The sequence below is a fragment of the Conger conger genome, chromosome 9 (genome assembly GCF_963514075.1).
Source record: "Conger conger chromosome 9, fConCon1.1, whole genome shotgun sequence".
In the NCBI taxonomy this organism is placed as follows: domain Eukaryota; kingdom Metazoa; phylum Chordata; class Actinopteri; order Anguilliformes; family Congridae; genus Conger; species Conger conger.
Genome location: NC_083768.1, coordinates 4,366,466 through 4,384,003, shown reverse-complemented (window position 1 = coordinate 4,384,003; position 17,538 = coordinate 4,366,466). Strand labels below are relative to the sequence as shown.

At 44.8% G+C, this 17,538-nt stretch overlaps 1 protein-coding gene across 1 annotated transcript in view; it reads right to left on the bottom strand.

Moving 5' to 3' along the window:
- Positions 1–6,660: 6,660 nt before the first annotated feature.
- LOC133136716 (beta-galactoside-binding lectin-like) overlaps positions 6,661–17,538 on the bottom strand; it is a 25,124-nt gene continuing 14,246 nt past the window's right edge. Inside the window, exons 2-3 of the mRNA XM_061254378.1 lie at positions 7,190–7,361; positions 6,661–6,807 (exon numbers count right to left, since the gene is read on the bottom strand). Of these exons, the coding sequence (XP_061110362.1) occupies positions 6,661–6,807; positions 7,190–7,361 (319 nt within the window). The remainder of the gene's footprint in view (positions 6,808–7,189; positions 7,362–17,538) is intronic.

Sequence of the window (17,538 nt, the reverse complement as noted above, 5' to 3'; positions counted from 1 at the left end):
AAAAGCTAAAAAAACTAAAACTAAACCCATCTCTGGGAAAGACCTCACTGGGCAGTTAGGAGCCAATCGTGCCATTCTACAAAAGGATCAACAAAAAAGACAAACTGCTTCCTGTATTTTACAAGAGTTTCCCTCAGAAGTCATGGTTCTCCACTCAGGTTGATCAATGAGTTATCTCAGGCCAAAGAGTGGAATCCTGTGCAATGTTGTTCACCTGCCGACTTCATCACCAGTCATTTCATGCAGTTTTGAATTGTCCTTGTTAACTTGTAAACATAAAAGCTGAATTGAAAATATTAAAAAGTTTAAATAAGTTGCCATCCTTTAGATTTGTCTTATTGGTAGTAGCCCAACAACGTTGATTAAAATGTAGATATTTAGATATATATGTAGATATTTTACATTTATTTATTTATTTATTATCATAAGTCTTCTATTCTAAATTAATAGTTCTATTTACATACCTTAGATATGGTTTACTGGAGTGCTTTGCACTTTGTTACAGGAGCTATATTCTTCATAGCCCATCATTCATAGCACATCATCATTCAGATGCCTTGAGCCTCATAGCTGGAACAATCTGCAAACATATAGTACTGTGAAAAAGTCTTAGGCACCTGTATAACATTCTGTACAGATAAGATTCTGTCTAAAATAATTCAATAAAAGGTCCTAAATAAACGTACTATACATTTTACATTACATCTTTGTCATTTAGCAGAGTAGTTAAAAAACTGAATCAAATCAATTACAACTTGCATTACAACTGCATCACTTCTCTGAGATATAGAACTGCGGGACAGCGTTGGCAAAGCCAATCAGCAGGGAGGTCGTTCCAAGCATGCTGGAGAGCTTGCCACAGTTCTTCTGCAGACTTTGATTGACTCCTTGCTTCTGATCTCAGACAGCCGTGATCAAGTTTTTATCTAAAAAGTAGTCAATTTCTTACAGTAATATGTTACTTTTTCTAATTAAATACAAAAATGTCCCATTAAATCTTTTGGAAAATGAATATTTGGAAATCTCAAATGAGTTATTTTATACGAACACACACACAAAAAAAAAAAACATATATATATATATATATATATATACACAGTGGGAGAAATACCTATTTGATACCGTGCTGATTTTGTCGGTTTGCCCACTTACAAAGAATGGAACTGTGTAGAATTTTAATCATAGGTACATTTTAACATTGAGAGACAGAATATCACAAAATAATCCACAATAACAACATCATATACATTTTATTAATTTTATATCATATTTTCACATGAAATAAGTATTTGATCCATAGAACAATAGGACTTACTACTTGGTGGAGAAACCTTTGTTGGCAAGCACAGAGGTCAGACGTTTGTTGTAGTTTTTCACCAGGTTTGCACAGATCTTGGGAGGGATTTTGGTCCACTCCTCTTTGCAGAATCTCTCCAAATCCTTAAGGTTCCGAGGCTGTCGCTTGGCAACTCGAAGCTTCAGCTCCCCCCACAGATTTTCAATGGGATTTAGGTCTGGAGACTGGCTAGGCCACTCCAGGACCTTAATATGCTTCTTTTTGAGCCACTCCTTTGTTGCCTTAGCTGTATGTTTTGGGTCATTGTCATGTTGGAAGACCCATCCACAACCCATTTTCAGTGCTCTCACTGAGGGAACATGGCCCCATTCATCCTCCCCTCGATACGGTGAAGTCCTCCTGTCCCCTTAGCTGAGAAACACCCCCAAAGCATAAGGTTTCCACCTCCATGCTTCACATTGGGGATGGTGTTCTTGGGGTTGTACTCAGCATTTCTCTTCCTCCAAACACGGCGAGTCGAGTTGATGCCAAATAGCTCTATTTTGGTCTCATCTGACTACATCACCTTCTCCCAAGCCTCCTCTGGATCATCCAGGCGTTCTTTGGCAAACTTCAGACGGGCCTGTACATGTGCCTTCTTGGAACCTTGTGCGCGCAGCAGGATTTTAATCCTTCACGGTGTAGTGTGTTACGGATGGTTCTCTTCGTGACTGTGGTCCCAACTGCCTTCAGGTCATTAACAAGCTCCTCCTGTGTAGTACTGGGCTGATCCCTGACCTTTCTCATGATCACTGATATCCCACGAGGCAAGATCTTGCGTGGAGCCCCAGACCGAGGGAGATTGGCGGTGACTTGCTCATTTTCTTGTAGCCCATCCCAGGTCTACAATTTTGTCCCTGATGTCCTTAGACAGCTCCTATGTCTTGGCCATGGTGGAAACGTTAGAATCTGATTGATTGTGTGGACAGGTGTCTTTTATACAGCTACATAACAATGTAACGAGTTGACACAGGTGTTTTGGGTAATGAGTTGAGATTAGGAGTGCTTCTTAATGGAAAACTAACTGGTCTGTCGGAGCCAGAATTATTGCTGATTGGTAGGGGATTCATGGTACATGAGCGGAACGCGCCAGGTCGGTGGTTCGATCCCCAGTGTAGCCGCAATTAAGAAAGGCCCCTTTGAGCAAGGAGGGTTGTCCCCTGCTTAGTCTAATCAATTGTATAAATGTAAATGTAATATATCCTGCAAACAGGACAAAAACAGCGCAATTGGGTTAGAGTCAAGCATGACGAGATTGTAAATTGAATCTGGAGTGCAAATTATTAGAAAAAGCCACTTTAAATGGCAGGCATTTATATAGCACCTTTATCCAAAGCGCTGTACAATTGATGCTTCTCCATTCACCCATTCATACACACACGGCGATTGGCTGCCATGCAAGGCCCCGACCAGCTCGTCAGGAGTATTTGGGGGTTAGGTGTCACTTCAACACAGCCGGGGCGGGGGATCGAACCTGCAACCCTCGGACTGCCAGGCGACTGCTCTTACAGTCTGAGCAATGTCGCCTCTTTACCAAAGCCAGGACTCACAAATGACCTCTTGTGGTCATTTGTAAATATTACACCCAACGTTAAGCTCATTTGCTCCCAGTCTATTGACGGTGCAGTCCTACATGTCAGTTGTATTTACCTCCATCAGTAAAACATGCTCCATCACTAGAGTTTCTCACAGGGCTGGTATTCATTGGTAGTCATGGGGATGGGCTGGTAACAGGATTCACAGCTTTGTAATGGCTTCCTTGATTTGGGTTATCTTTTTGACAAACGCCCATATCAGACTCCAAAGGCAATCAGAAGCCTAGAATCAAGACAAGAAACTGAAAGTTTTACTGAAAGCTACAAGATACTGAAATGGCAAGATCAGTTCATGGCCACAAGCCCACCCAGGCCAGCAGCCAGCAAAGGGCCCCACCCCATGGACTCCCAGGAGCTGGGATTCCTGGGAAAGCTAAACCCACCTCTGGGAAAGACCTCACTGGACAATTAGGAGTCAATCGTGCCTCATCACACTGACCATCACTGCCTTCAAGACATGCAGAATTCTACAAAAGGATCAACAACTGTCTTTTAAAAGAGTTTCCCTCAGAAGTCATCCTTCTGCACTCAGGTCGATGAAATGGTAAATGTATGGATTTATACAGCTCCTTTATTCAAAGCACTGTACAGTTGATGCTTCTCATTCACCCATTCAACACACACCAACAACGATTAGCTGCCATGCAGGGCACCAACCAGCTCATCGTTAGGTGTCTTGTGTGTCTTCGACACACCCAGGGTGGGATCGAACCGGCAAATCTGGCAGACTGAGCCAATGAGACGACTGTTCTTATCACAACAGAAATGTTGTTCACCTGCCAACTTCATCACCAGCCATTTCATGCTGTTTTGAATTGTCCTTGTTAACTTGTATACATGCAGTCTCAACTGAGCATTTAAATATGCTTAAATACGTTGCCATCCTTTAGGTTGGTCTCATTGGTAGTAGCCCAACATTGTTGATGAAAACGTATAAAATATTTAGCCAAAATAAATATTATTAATTATCTTAAATCTTCAGTTTCAAATAGATATTTCTACTTTACATACCTTAGATATGGTTCACTGTGACTTGCACTTTCAAATAGGAAGTTATTGCAGTGCAACTGGTTTTCTGCAATATGATGAATGAATTCACCAAACCTTTCTGAAGAATGACATTCTGTGCCATTTGTTGAGTTGGTTTGAATAGGCCTATCCACCCTCAATCAGACCCACAACTACAGAATATAATTATTAATCTGCTGAAATAAAAGACCATTGTTTTTTTTAGTGAAACAAATCCCTGTCATTTGGACAGATATAAAACCTGAACCTGGTCAGGCTCATTGTCGAGTACAGGGGTCGGCAACCCTGGTCCTGTAGAGCCGCAGGGTGTGCTGGGGTCCCCAGCCCTGGTCCTGGAGAGCCGCAGGGTGTGCTGGGGTCCCCAGCCCTGGTCCTGGAGAGACACAGGGTCTGCTGGGGTCCCCTGCCCTGGTCCTGGAGAGCAGCAGGGTGCGCTGGCTTTCGTTGTTACTTGGCATTAATTTATCAATGAAAGCCATTGATAACACAGTTAACTCACCTCACTCACCTCACTCTTGGGTCTGAATCGGTTGCTTATTTTAAGGTGGAGACGAAAGCCAGCACACCCTGCGGCTCTCCGGGACCAGGGTTGCCGACCCCTGGTCTAGTAGGATATGAGATTATACTAACTGTTTTAAGTTTGTAGTGTGTTCTGTGTGTTTCTAAATATTATATATTGTATTATATGTGTTACTTTGGCAATATGACTGTAGTTGTGATTGCAGAAACACAACAAAGACAAAAGCACACACATTTTGCCCAAACTAACATGTTAGGGATTCACACAAACACACACATCATTTTGTATTAAACTGAATTGAGAGAGCTAGAGAGAACAACCAAAAGTGGTTTAATTGAAGGGTTTAAATCATATTTGAAATGTCAGTTTAAATTAATGTGTGATGTAATGCGTAATGTCTGAAATGTAATTGGTATTAAGCATTCGTGAGAAACACCACTCACTAGCCTAGGAAATCCTGTGAATTTTAATCAAGTTGTAAATGGTAAATGGTTGGCATTTATATAGCGCCTTTATCCATTCCCTGAAGAGGGCCAGAGTCACTCCCCTGCTCAAAAAACCTACTCTTGACCCCTCTGCCCTGAACAACTACCGGCCTGTCTCTCTTCTTCCCTTTCTCGCTAAAACTCTGGAACGGGCGGTCTGCTCCCAACTGTCCACTTATCTTCTCCAGAACAATCTCCATGACCCCAACCAGTCTGGCTTCAAGAGTGGCCACTCCACTGAGACCGCCCTGCTCGCGGTCACTGAGGCACTCCACTCTGCTAAAGCAAAATCCCTCTCCTCTGTCCTCATCTTCCTCGACCTGTCGGCCGCCTTCGAGACAGTCAACCATGAGATTCTGCTCTCATCGCTGTCTGGGATGGGTGTCACAGGGTCTGCACTCGCTTGGTTTTCCTCCTACCTCTCTGGTCGCTCCTACCAGGTGACTTGGAGGGGCTCAGTCTCCGACCCTCACCCCCTACGAACTGGAGTCCCGCAGGGCTTGGTTCTTGGGCCTCTCCTCTTCTCGCTATACACCATGTCTCTTGGTTCTGTTATCTCTTCCCATGGCTTTTCTTATCATTCTTACGCTGATGGCACCCAACTCTTTATTTCCTTCCCTCCCGACACCCAAGTCACCACACGGATCTCTGCCTGCTTGGCTGATATCTCTGCGTGGATGACTTCCCACCACCTGAAGCTCAACCTTGCCAAAACTGAGCTTCTCTACATCCCTGCTAAGTCCTCTCCGTCAATGGACCTCTCATTGACTGTTGAGGACTTTGTAGTTTCCTCCTCCTGTACGGCAAAGAATCTTGGGGTGACTCTTGATAACTGCCTCACCCTGGCTGCACAAGTATCCTCCACTGCCTGAACCTGCAGGTTCTTTCTGTACGATATACGCCGTATCCGTCATCTCCTGACTGAGAAAGCCACCCAGCTCCTAGTCCAGGCGCTCTTCATTTCCCGCCTGGATTACTGCAACTCCCTCCTAGCCGGTCTCCCAGCTCCAAGCCCATCCAGCTGGTCCAGAATGCTGCAGCCCGCCTGATCACCAGTCAGCCCAGGTCGGCTCATGTCACCCCGCTTCTCATTGGCCTCCACTGGCTTCCTATTGCCGCACGCATCCGTTTCAAGGCCCTAGTGTTGGCATTTCAGGCTGCTAAGGGGACTGCCCCACCTTACATACAATCCCTGATCACTCCCTACTCCCCAGCTAGACCACTCCGGTCTGCCAGCTCTGGTCGCCTTATGGTTCCCTCTCTACGTGCACCTGGCAGTCGAGCTGCACGTTCACGCCTGTTTTCCGTTCTGGTTCCTCAGTGGTGGAATGACTTGCCTACCACTGTCAGGACAGCAGAATCCCTCCCCCTATTTCGACCCAGACTCAAAACCCACCTTTTCAAACTCTACCTTAGTCCTCCTCCTGATTTCCCCTGCCCCTCCTTTCTGATATCCCTATCCTTGCCTAACCCCCCCCCAAAAAAAATAAAAATAAATTTTAAAAAATGCACTTATGATGACAACTATGTTTAGAACAGCATTTCATGTGCATTTTGCTAGTTTCTGGATGTGATGCTTTGACTTATGGTAGAACCTATGCACTTGTAAGTCGCTTTGGATTAAAAGCGTCTGCCAAATGACTGAAATGTAAAATGTAAATGTAAAGGGTATATCTAGCACCTCCTGGTGGGTCTCTATTTGACATATATGCCGGTGATTCTGACGTCTGCTGTAAACCAGATTTTACTGTACTGGGGCTGTTCCAGGCGGTTGGGGAACTCCAGCATGTGGCCGTCGTGCAGGCTAATGTAAAACTTGTCATTGGCAAAGGTGATGGACACCTGGAAGAGGGAAGGAGAGAAGGTCAGGAGCGCAGAGTTATCTTACCAAAGAAGAAGGTCAACACCGTCAGGTTCACGTTTAACACCCTACGACTGCAGTGAAAAACAATGAAATAACAAGCCAAATGATATAATGATATAATAATGATATGTACTTCACACTGAATGAATTGGCTGGAATATTTCCCATTAAGCTTTCCTGGGAGGGTACAGAATCTCAGCCCCGCCCCCCTAAAGGGTCAATTTCTCTTACATACAGGACTATGAAGGAATGGTGGCTAAAGATTCCTTGGTGAACTGTCTCACAAGTGGTGCCAAGTTACAGGCTGATCCATGGAACTCAGGTACAGAGGACTGGAAGTCTCCTTGTCTGAGGACTCACCTCAAACTCCTCGCCCTGCCGGAAAGGAAAGTTTCTTTCATCTCTCACTTCAGTACCCCAGGACCCATCCTTCATGGCGTTCAGGACGATGACACCTGGGCCACAGCCTTGAAAGCGAGGGTTGATGTGGAGCGCAATGTTGCACTCAGATTCACCCACATTGATGGCGAAACTGGGAGGGAAAGAGAGACACACACGGGATGGATGATGGATGACCATGGATGAAGACATCAAGAGATTAAGCAGCAGCTTCAAGAGGTCTCATAGAGTCAGAGGCAGCAGTGACTCACCCAACCGGATTGGGTTCAGGGACACTGGTGACTCGCAGTTCCTTTCCTTGATTGAAGGAAAGGTTTTGCAACTCCACTCTCTGTTTAAAACAAAGAACCAAAAATAGGACATGTATGGTCAAAACCTAAAACATTCCTTTTGTGATTTTGTGAAGTGAAATTTATCTGTATTCGGTCCACTGACTCTTTCACTTCTCTAAGGCAGTAGACATCAGAAAGTCGGTAATCTGTTCAGAACTAGGACAATTTTCTCAGCAGGCAGGCTGACCTGTCAAACGAGTCTGCTGCATGTTCAGAGTTGGGGCGAGCAATACAATGAGACACAGGGACCTTGCTGTAACAAAGAACAAAGAAATCTGGTTTACAGGAGACGTCAGGATCACCGGCATGTATGTCAAATAGAGACCCACCAGGAGGTGCTAGACATCCCCTTTCTTTGCACTTTGTCCCTCCCAGAGATCAGTGCCTTTAATCTTGTGCTTCTCTGCGACATTTAGACCCGCTGGTGTCTGTCCAAACCCACTGCGTATGATAATCAATCCAGCTTCAATAATAAATCTCTATCATGAGTAAATCTCTGTGTGGCTGTTCATTGGGGGGAGAGGGGTCCAGTTCTTTCTCCAGATCGTATGACTATAAAGGTCACAAATTCACTCTACAATCACAACTTGATTAAAATTCACAGGATTTTCTAGGCTAGTGAGTGGTGTTTCTCATGAATGCTTAATACCAATTTCATTTCAGATATTACGCATTACATCACACATTAATTTAAACTGACATTTCAAATATGATTTAAACCCTTCAATTAAACCACTTTTGGTTGTTCTCTCTCTATCTCTCTCAATTCAGTTTAATACAAAATGATGTGTGTGTTTGTGTGAATCTCTAACATGTTAGTTTGGGCAAAATGTGTGTGCTTTTGTCTGTGTGTTGTGCTTCTGCAGTCACAACTACAGTCATATTGCCAAAGCAACACTTATATACAATATATTATATTCACAAACAGACTTTGTCCCTCCCAGAGATGGTAGCAATAATGAGGCACACATTAGTTTTCTGAGGAATTATGATTACAGCAGCCAACAAAGGGCCATTATTACCTCAACAAACTCTTCTGCAGAATAAAGAAACTGACCATTTACACACAGTCCCTGCCTCTTACTTTGCCACTGGAATCTAATAGTATTATAACACAACAACCCGATCAAATAGTAACTTGAAATATTACATTACATTATAGGCATATGGCAGGCGCTCTTATCCAGAGTGATGTACAAAGTGCATACCCATAACCTGGGACAAGTGGGCTGAAAGACCCAAGTGGGAAGTACAATTTCAAGTGCTATGAATTAGGACTTGGGCCTTGCAGATTAATCTGACAATGGAAAATATCTACAAAACCATTTTTATACAAAACAACGTGAAAGAATGTTACACGTGTACAAAAAAGAATAAACAGCTTACATAGCCAATAAAACAATCCTTTGAACACAAGTGGAGTAATAATAAGACACACATTAGTTTTCTGAGAAATTATTACTTTGCAGTGGTTCTCTGTTCTCTAACCATGAAACTCCAAACCTGCCTCAGACCTGACCAAGAAATGACGGATCAGTTCATGGCCACAAGCCCACCCAGGCCAGCAGCCAGCAAAGGCCCCACCCCATGGACTCCCAGGAGCTGGGATCTCTGGGAAAGCTAAGCCCACCTCTGGGAAAGACCTCACTGTGCAGTTTGGAGCCAATTGTGCCTCATCACCATCTCACTGACCATCACTGCCTTCAAGACATGCAGAGTTCTACAAAAGGATCAACAAAAAACAACAGTTTCCCTCAGAAGTCATCCTTCTCCACTCAGGGTGATCAGATTAATCGCTTTCCAAACCTCAGAAGGTATTATCAGAACCACAAAAATAATGAAAGGGCCTCTTCTGTGTTGGTACTGACATGGGCACTTCCCCATGGGCACTTACCAAACATATGTATCACTTCAGTTAAAACATATGTACATGTGAGGTAATCAACATGAATCATTTGAATAATCAAAATGTGTAACCAATAGAGAAATCTATGTGATTGAAGTGTTTCATTAATTCTCACGTATTACTTTTCATTTAAGACTGATATATGTTGTTTCACAATAATGATGTAAATGGTAAATGGCTGGCATTTATATAGCGCCTTTATCCAAAGCGCTGTACAATTGATGCTTCTCATTCACCCATTCATACACACACTCACACACCGACGGCGATTGGCTGCCATGCAAGGTGCCGACCAGCATAACCAGGGATTAGTGCGATGAAAGACCCTAGAGGGAAGGACAATTTCAAATGCTACCTGCACAACAAAGATAAGGACCAGGGCCTATTTGATCATGATTTTTTTAATTTTTCAAAAAAAATTAAAAAAATTTTACCGCAACATGCAAATGTATGAACAAACCCCTTAACTAGCCAAACACTGCTTAGCTAGCCAAACTAAAACTTCCTGATACACAGAAAGTAAATCACAGAAAGACAACAATTAAGGTTCACAGGGAGGTAGGGAGGGACAGGGAGAGGTGCTGCTTGAAGAGGTGCGTCTTCAGTTTGCGCTTGAAGATTGGAAGAGATTCTACAGTTCTGACCTCAACGGGGAGTTCGTTCCACCACCGTGGAGCCAGAACAGACAGTAGTCGTGAGCGTGAGGTGGAAGTTCGGAGAGTGGGAGGTGCCAAGCGGCCTGTGGAGGCTGAACGAAGAGGTCTGGCAGGGGTGTAGGGTCTGATGATTTTTTGGAGGTAAGCTGGGGAAGACCCTTTAACTGCTTGGAAGGCTAGCACCAATGTTTTGAATTTGATGCGAGCCATGACAGGCAGCCAGTGGAGGGAAGTAAGCAGGGGGGTGACGTGTGAATATTTGGGAAGGTTGAAGACCAGACAAGCTGCTGCATTCTGGATAAGTTGGAGGGGTCTGATGGCGGATGCTGGGAGGCCAGCCTAGAGGGAATTGCAGTAGTCCAGGCGGCAGAGAGATCTAGAAGAATGAGGACAGAGGAGAGGGAGGCTGCTCGTGTGGCATGGAGTGACTCACTGACAGAGAGGAGCACGGTCTCTGTCGAGTGGCCCGATCTGAAGCCAGACTGATGGGGGTCTAGCAGGTTGTTGTTAGAAAAGAAAGAAGAAAGTTGACTAGAAGCGGCTCGTTCTATGGTTTTAGATAGAAAAGGAAGAAAAGATATTGGGCGGTGGTTCTGGATGATCGAGGAATCCAGAGTAGGCTTTTTTAGCAGTGGGGTGATGTGGGCCCTCTTGGAGAATGATGAAAAACCAGCCAGAAAACAGGGAGCAGTTGACAAGAATGTCAGGGTCAAACTGGGTAATATCCTGACCTTATCCTGACCTCTCTCGAAATACTGAGCTAATGCAGACAAAAAGGGGGAAGTTGGTCAAGGCTGTTGTTCAGAAAGATCTTAAAATAGAGACAGACCGCTGTTTGAACTTCTGCCTCTGTGAATCAGCAGTAAGCCTAGGGGAATGGGTGGTGTCATGGATAACGGCAATACTACCTCACTTAGGATGGATCTTGGGGATTGGAGCCCTCCTCATATTCTCTCTCATCAACCTGGGTCTAAGAAGGGCCATATTAACCAAACCTGTCTCTGCTTTGAACCCCATACCAAAAGCGTGTGCTGCAGCTGAAGGCTCAGCTACACCAGGCCGTGCTCTGAGCGGAGCGGGGGGAAACCTTGTGGCCTAAACCACAACAGACAGGGGAAGTGAAATTCATGAGCAAGGCCCTTAACCCTGCATTGCCCCAGGGGAAGATTGTCTCCTGCTTAGTCTAATCAACTGTACGTTGCTCTGGATAAGAGCCTCTGCCAAAGTGAGTCCAGTGTGTCCCAGAGGTCCAGTGAGTGACAGAGTGTTCCAGAGTGACAGTGTGTTCCAGAGTGTTCCAGTGTGTTCCTGAATGACAGTGTGTTGCAGAGTGTTCTAGTGTGTTCCTGAATGACAGTGTGTTCCAGAGTGTTCCAGTGTGTTCCAGTGTGTTCCTGAATGACAGTGTGTTCCAGAGTGTTCCAGTGTGTTCCAGAGTGTTCCAGAGTGTTCCAGAGTGACAGTAACTGCAGACGCCTGCTGGAGAGGGGTGCAGGTGAACCTGCTGGAGTTGGACGTCCCTCGTGAAGCCTGTCTCATGCAGAAAGACAGTCTCTAGTGAAGCCTGTCTCATGCAGAAAGACAGTCTCTAGTCAAGCCTGTCTCATGCAGAAAGACAGTCTCTAGTGAAGCCTGTCTCATGCAGAAAGACAGTCTCTAGTGAAGCCTGTCTCATCCAGGAAAGACAGTCTCTAGTGAAGCCTATCTCATGCAGAAAGACAGTCTCTAGTGAAGCCTGTCTCATGAAGAAAGACAGTCCCTAGTGAAGCCTATCTCATGAAGAAAGACAGTCTCTAGTGAAGCCTGTCTCATCCAGAAAGATAGTCTCTAGTGAAGCCTGTCTCATCCAGAAAGAAAGTCTCTAGTGAAGCCTGTCTCATCCAGGTACGATAGTCCCGAGTGAAGCCTATCTCATGAAGAAAGACAGTCCCTAGTGAAGCCTGTCTCATCCAGGAACGATAGTCCATAGTGAAGCCTGTCTCATGAAGAAAGACAGTCCCTAGTGAAGCCTGTTTCATGCAGAAAGACAGTCTCCAGTGAAGCCTGTCTCATTCAGGAAAGACAGTCCCTAGTGAAGCCTGTCTCATCCAGGAACGATCGTCCATAGTGAAGCCTGTCTTATCCAGAATGACAGTCCCACGGTGGTTTTGTACATAATCCACCAAGGCTCATGTACAAATGTACTCACACTGAATGAATCAGCTGGAATATTTCCAAGAACCTCTGTACCTCTGTTCCACGGATTGGTATGATTTGGTAATTTAAATTGAGATTCAATGGAGGTGCTTCTATGTTATACAGTTGAAGTGATGTTAGTCAATCATAACCGATAAAGGCGGCATCAAACACTGTTCTAAGTATTGTGATAGAGTTATCAAGTCCCCCTACTTTGTGCTTGTTTGCATACATGTTTTGTTTGGTTTGGCTTTGTTTCCCTGCAAGTTAGTCTTGAATACGATTTGATTCGTTAGAACTTGCAAAATCCTGCCTAAATCAGTTACTCACGAACACATAAATACACACATCATGCCTTATTTTTGTATCATAATCAAGCACATGAGCGCACCCAACAATGGTAGAGTGTTCTGCTCTATCTCCGCACATATGCCTATATGATGTAAGCTGTGGCAGAGCACTCAGCCCTGTGTGTGTGTATGGTGTGTGTGTGTGTGTGTGTGTGTGTGTGCACTCATCCCTCCCTGGTTATCTGTCACAAACACATTTTATTATTTTAAGCAGTTTTCTAACTATATATGCATTGTACACATCTGGATACATATATCCTAGGTTACATTATATTTTTCTCCCACATCATGAATATATGTTTTTATTATGCGTTTCTTTTTAAATTGCACTAACATTTAATTTTTCTTTGATCACTGAACAAAATAATTCCTGGTTCTTGTCTTTTTTAGGTGCTTTTCCTGCACTAGAAAGCAGAACGGCTTACAGTGCCCTTTATAAGTGACACAGCCAACTGTCACCATTTATCATGAACTGTAGTATTTACTGTCAGACTTGTTAGATATGGGGTGTCTCGGTGGCGCAGCCTGCAGAGCACTGACCGCATGCTCATTTTGAGCCGCGACGTCAACGGTTCGAGTCCGACAGTCTGACAATTTATCGCATGTCTTTCCCTCTCTCTCCTGTCTCTATATACTGTCCAATAAAGTGGAAAAAGGCCAAAAAAAAAGTTTTAAAGGTCCAAATTGTTTGGAGGTGAGTCCTAGGACAGGGAGACACTGAGCTGTCGGTGAGTCTTAGAACAGGGAGACACTGAGTTGGAGCTGAGTCCTAGGACAGGGAGACACTGAGTTGGAGGTGAGTCCTAGGACAGGGAGACACTGAGTTGGAGGTGAGTCCTAGGACAGGGAGACACTGAGCTGGAGGTGCTGAAAGTTCCAAGATCGTGTACTTCAGGAATAGCCTGGATGAGCAATATTATGACTACATATGGGTTGATGGAGATGTGTCAATCAAACGCATAAGTATCAACTGAAGACCCACCAGGAGGTGCTAGACGTCCCCCTTCTTGCTCCTGATTGGCTGCTCTGCTTCTGCTTCCTGGTGCCTTCCTACAGCTGTGCTATGAGTGCACTTTGTCCCTCATTAATGCTTAACACCAACTACATTTCAGACATTATGCATAACATCACACATTAATTTAAACTGCCATTTTAAATATGATTTAAACTCTTCAGTTAAACCACTTTTGGTTGTTCTCTCTTTCTCTCTCATTCAGTTCAATTCAAAATGGCGTGTTTGTGTTTGTGTGAATCCCAAACATGTTAGTTTGGGCAAAATGCGTGTGTTTTTGTCTGTGTTGTGTTTCTGCAATCACAACTACAGTCATATTGCCAAAGTAACACATATAATGCGATATATTATATTTAGAAACACACAGAACACACTACAAACTTAAAACAGTTAGTATAATCTCATATACTTCTCGACAATGAGCCTGACCAGGTTCAGGATCTGTCCAAATTACAGGGATTTGTTTCACAAAAAAAACACTGGTCTTTTATTTCAGCTGATGAATAATTATATTCTGTAGTTGGGGGTCTGATTGATTGATAAGCCTATTCAAACCAACTCAACAAATGGCACAGAATGTCATTCTTCAGAAAGGTTTGGAACTGAAACTGAAGATTTAAGATAATAAATATTATTTATTTTGGCTAAATATTTTATACGTTTTAATCAACAATGTTGGGCTACTACCAATGAGACCAACCTAAAGGATGGCAACGTATTTAAGCATATTTAAATGCTCAGTTGAGACTGCATGTATGCATGTATAGTTAACAAGGACAATTCAAAACAGCATGAAATGGCTGGTGATGAAGTTGGCAGGTGAACAACATTTCTGTTGTGATAAGAACAGTCGTCTCATTGGCTCAGGCGGTAAGGACAGTCGTCTCATTGGCTCAGGTGGTAAGAGCAGTCGTCTCATTGGCTCAGGCGGTAAGAGAAGTCGTCTGCCAGATTTGCCGGTTCGATCCCACCCTGGGTGTGTCGAAGACACACAAGACACCCAACGATGAGCTGGTTGGTGCCCTGCATGGCAGCTAATCGTTGTTGGTGTGTGTAGAATGGGTGAATGAGAAGAATCAACTGTACAGTGCTTTGAATAAAAAAGCTGTATAAATCCATACATTTACCATTTCATCAACCTGCGTGGAGAAGGATGACTTCTGAGGGAAACTCTGTATGTAAATAGAACTATTAATGTAGAATAGAAGACGTATGATAATAAATAAATAAATGTTTGGCTAAATATCTACATTTTACTCAACGTTGTTGGGCTACTACCAATAAGACAAACCTAAAGGATGGCAACTTATTTAAACTTTTTCATATTTTCAATTCAACTTTTATGTTTACAAGTTAACAAGGACAATTCAAAACTGCGTGAAATGACTGGTCGGCAGGTGAACAACATTACACAGGATTCCACTCTTTGGCCTGAGATAACTCATTGATCAACCTGAGTGGAGAACCATGACTTCTGAGGGAAAATCTTGTAAAATACATTACATTATTGGCATTTGGCAGACGCTCTTATCCAGAGCGACGTACAACAAAGTGCATACCCATAACCAGGGATAAGTTCGCTGAAAGACCCTAGAGGTAAGTACAATTTCAACTGCTACCTGTACAACAAAGATAAGGACAAGGGCCATAATTTTTTTTTTTTTTTTTTTTTTTTTTTTTTTTTGAACAAACAAACAGAGCAAAAGTCACCAAAGTTAACTATCCAAACACTGCTTACCTAGCCAACTAAAATACTGATACACAAGTCACAGAGACAACAATTAAGGTTCACAGGGAGGTAGGGAGGGATGGGGAGAGGTGCTGTTTGAAGAGGTGTGTCTTCAGCTTGCGCTTGAAGGTGGGGAGGGATTCTATAGTTCTGACCTCAACGGGGAGTTCGTTCCACCACCGTGGAGCCAGAACAGACAGTAGTCGTGAGCGTGAGGTGGAGGTTCTGAGAGGGGGAGGTGCCAAGCGGCCTGTGGAGGCTGAACGAAGAGGTCTGGCAGGGGTGTAGGGTCTGATGATTTTTTGCAGATAAGCTGGGGAAGACCCTTTAACTGCTTGGAAGGCTAGCACCAATGTTTTGAATTTGATGCGAGCCATGACAGGCAGCCAGTGGAGGGAAGTAAGCAGGGGGGTGACGTGTGAGTATTTGGGAAGGTTGAAGACCAGACGAGCTGCTGCATTCTGGATGAGTTGGAGGGGTCTGATGGCAGACGCTGGGAGGCCAGCCAAGAGGGAATTGCAGTAGTCCAGGCGGGACAGAACCATCGCTTGGACCAGGAGCTGGGTCGAGTAGGGGGTGAGAAAGGGGCGGATTCTCCGTATGTTGTATAGGAAGAACCTGCAAGACCGGGTCACCGCCGCAATGTTCTCGGAAAGGGACAGTCTGCTGTCCATCACCACGCCGAGGTTCCTTGCACTGGGTGACGGCGTGAGTGTGGTATCCCCGAGGGAAATGGAGAGATCCAGATGGGGAGAGGTATTAGCAGGGATGAATATCATTTCAGTTTTACCTGGGTTGAGCTTTAGATGGTGGTTGTCCATCCAGCTCTGGATGTCCCTCAGGCAAGCAGAGATACGGGCTGAAACCTGCGTATCAGACGGCGGGAACGAGACGAAGAGTTGGGTATCGTCCGCATAGCAGTGGTAGGATAGCCCATGTGCAGTGATCACAGGGCCAAGGGAGCGAGTGTAGAGAGAAAAAAGAAGCGGGCCAAGGACTGAGCCCTGGGGAACTCCTGTGGCGAGGGGCCGAGGTGTCGATACCGAACCAGCCCAGGCAACCTGGAAGGAGCGACCAGAGAGGTAGGACTCAATCCAGTCCAGGGCTGTGCCACAGATGCCCGTTGCTGACAGGGCAGACAGGAGGATGGAGTGATCCACAGTGTCGAAGGCAGCAGAGAGATCTAGAAGAATGAGGACAGAGGAGAGGGAGGCTGCTCGTGCGGCATGAAGTGACTCACTGACGGAGAGGAGCGCAGTCTCTGTCGAGTGGCCCGATCTGAAGCCAGACTGATGGGGGTCTAGCAGGTTGTTGTTAGAAAAGAAGGAAGAAAGTTGAGTAGAAGCGGCTCGTTCTATAGTTTTAGAAAGGAAAGGAAGAAGAGATACCGGGCGGTAGTTCTGGATGATGGAGGGATCCAGGGTAGGCTTTTTTAGCAGCGGAGTGATGTGGGCCCTCTTGGAGGATGCCGAAAAAAACAGCCGGAAGACAGGGAGGAGTTGACAAGGGAGGTGACAAATGGGAGAATGTCAGGTGTGATAGTTTGGAGAAGAGAAGAGGGGATAGGGTCAAGGGCGCAGGTTGTAGGGCGGTGGCAGAGCAGGAGTTGAGAAACATCAGAGTCTGTAAGGGGGGAGAAAGTGGAAAAGGAAGGGATGGGCCTAGAGGGGGGGATACAGGAAGCAGTTTGTCTTTTTTGTTGATCCTTTTGTAGAATTCTGCATGTCTTTAAGTTAGTGATGGTCAGTGAGATGGTGAGGAGGCACGATTGACTCTGAATTGTCCAGTGAGGTCTTTCCCAGAGGTAGGTTTAGCTTTCCCAGGAATCCCAGCTCCTGGGAGTCCATGGGGTGGGGCCTTTGCTGGCTGCTGGCCTGGGTGGGCTTGTGGCCATGAACTGATCTTGCCATTTCAGTATCTAGTAGCTTTCAGCAAAACTTTCAGTATCTGGTCTTGATTCTAGGTTTCTGATTGCCTTTGGAGTCTGATATGGGCGTTTGTCAAAAAGATAACCCAAGTCAAGGAAGCCATTACAAAGCTGTGAATCCTGTTACCAGCCCATCCCCATGACTACCAATGAATACCAGCCCTGTGAGAAACTCTACTGATGGAGCATGTTCTACTGATGGAGGTAAATACAACTGACATGT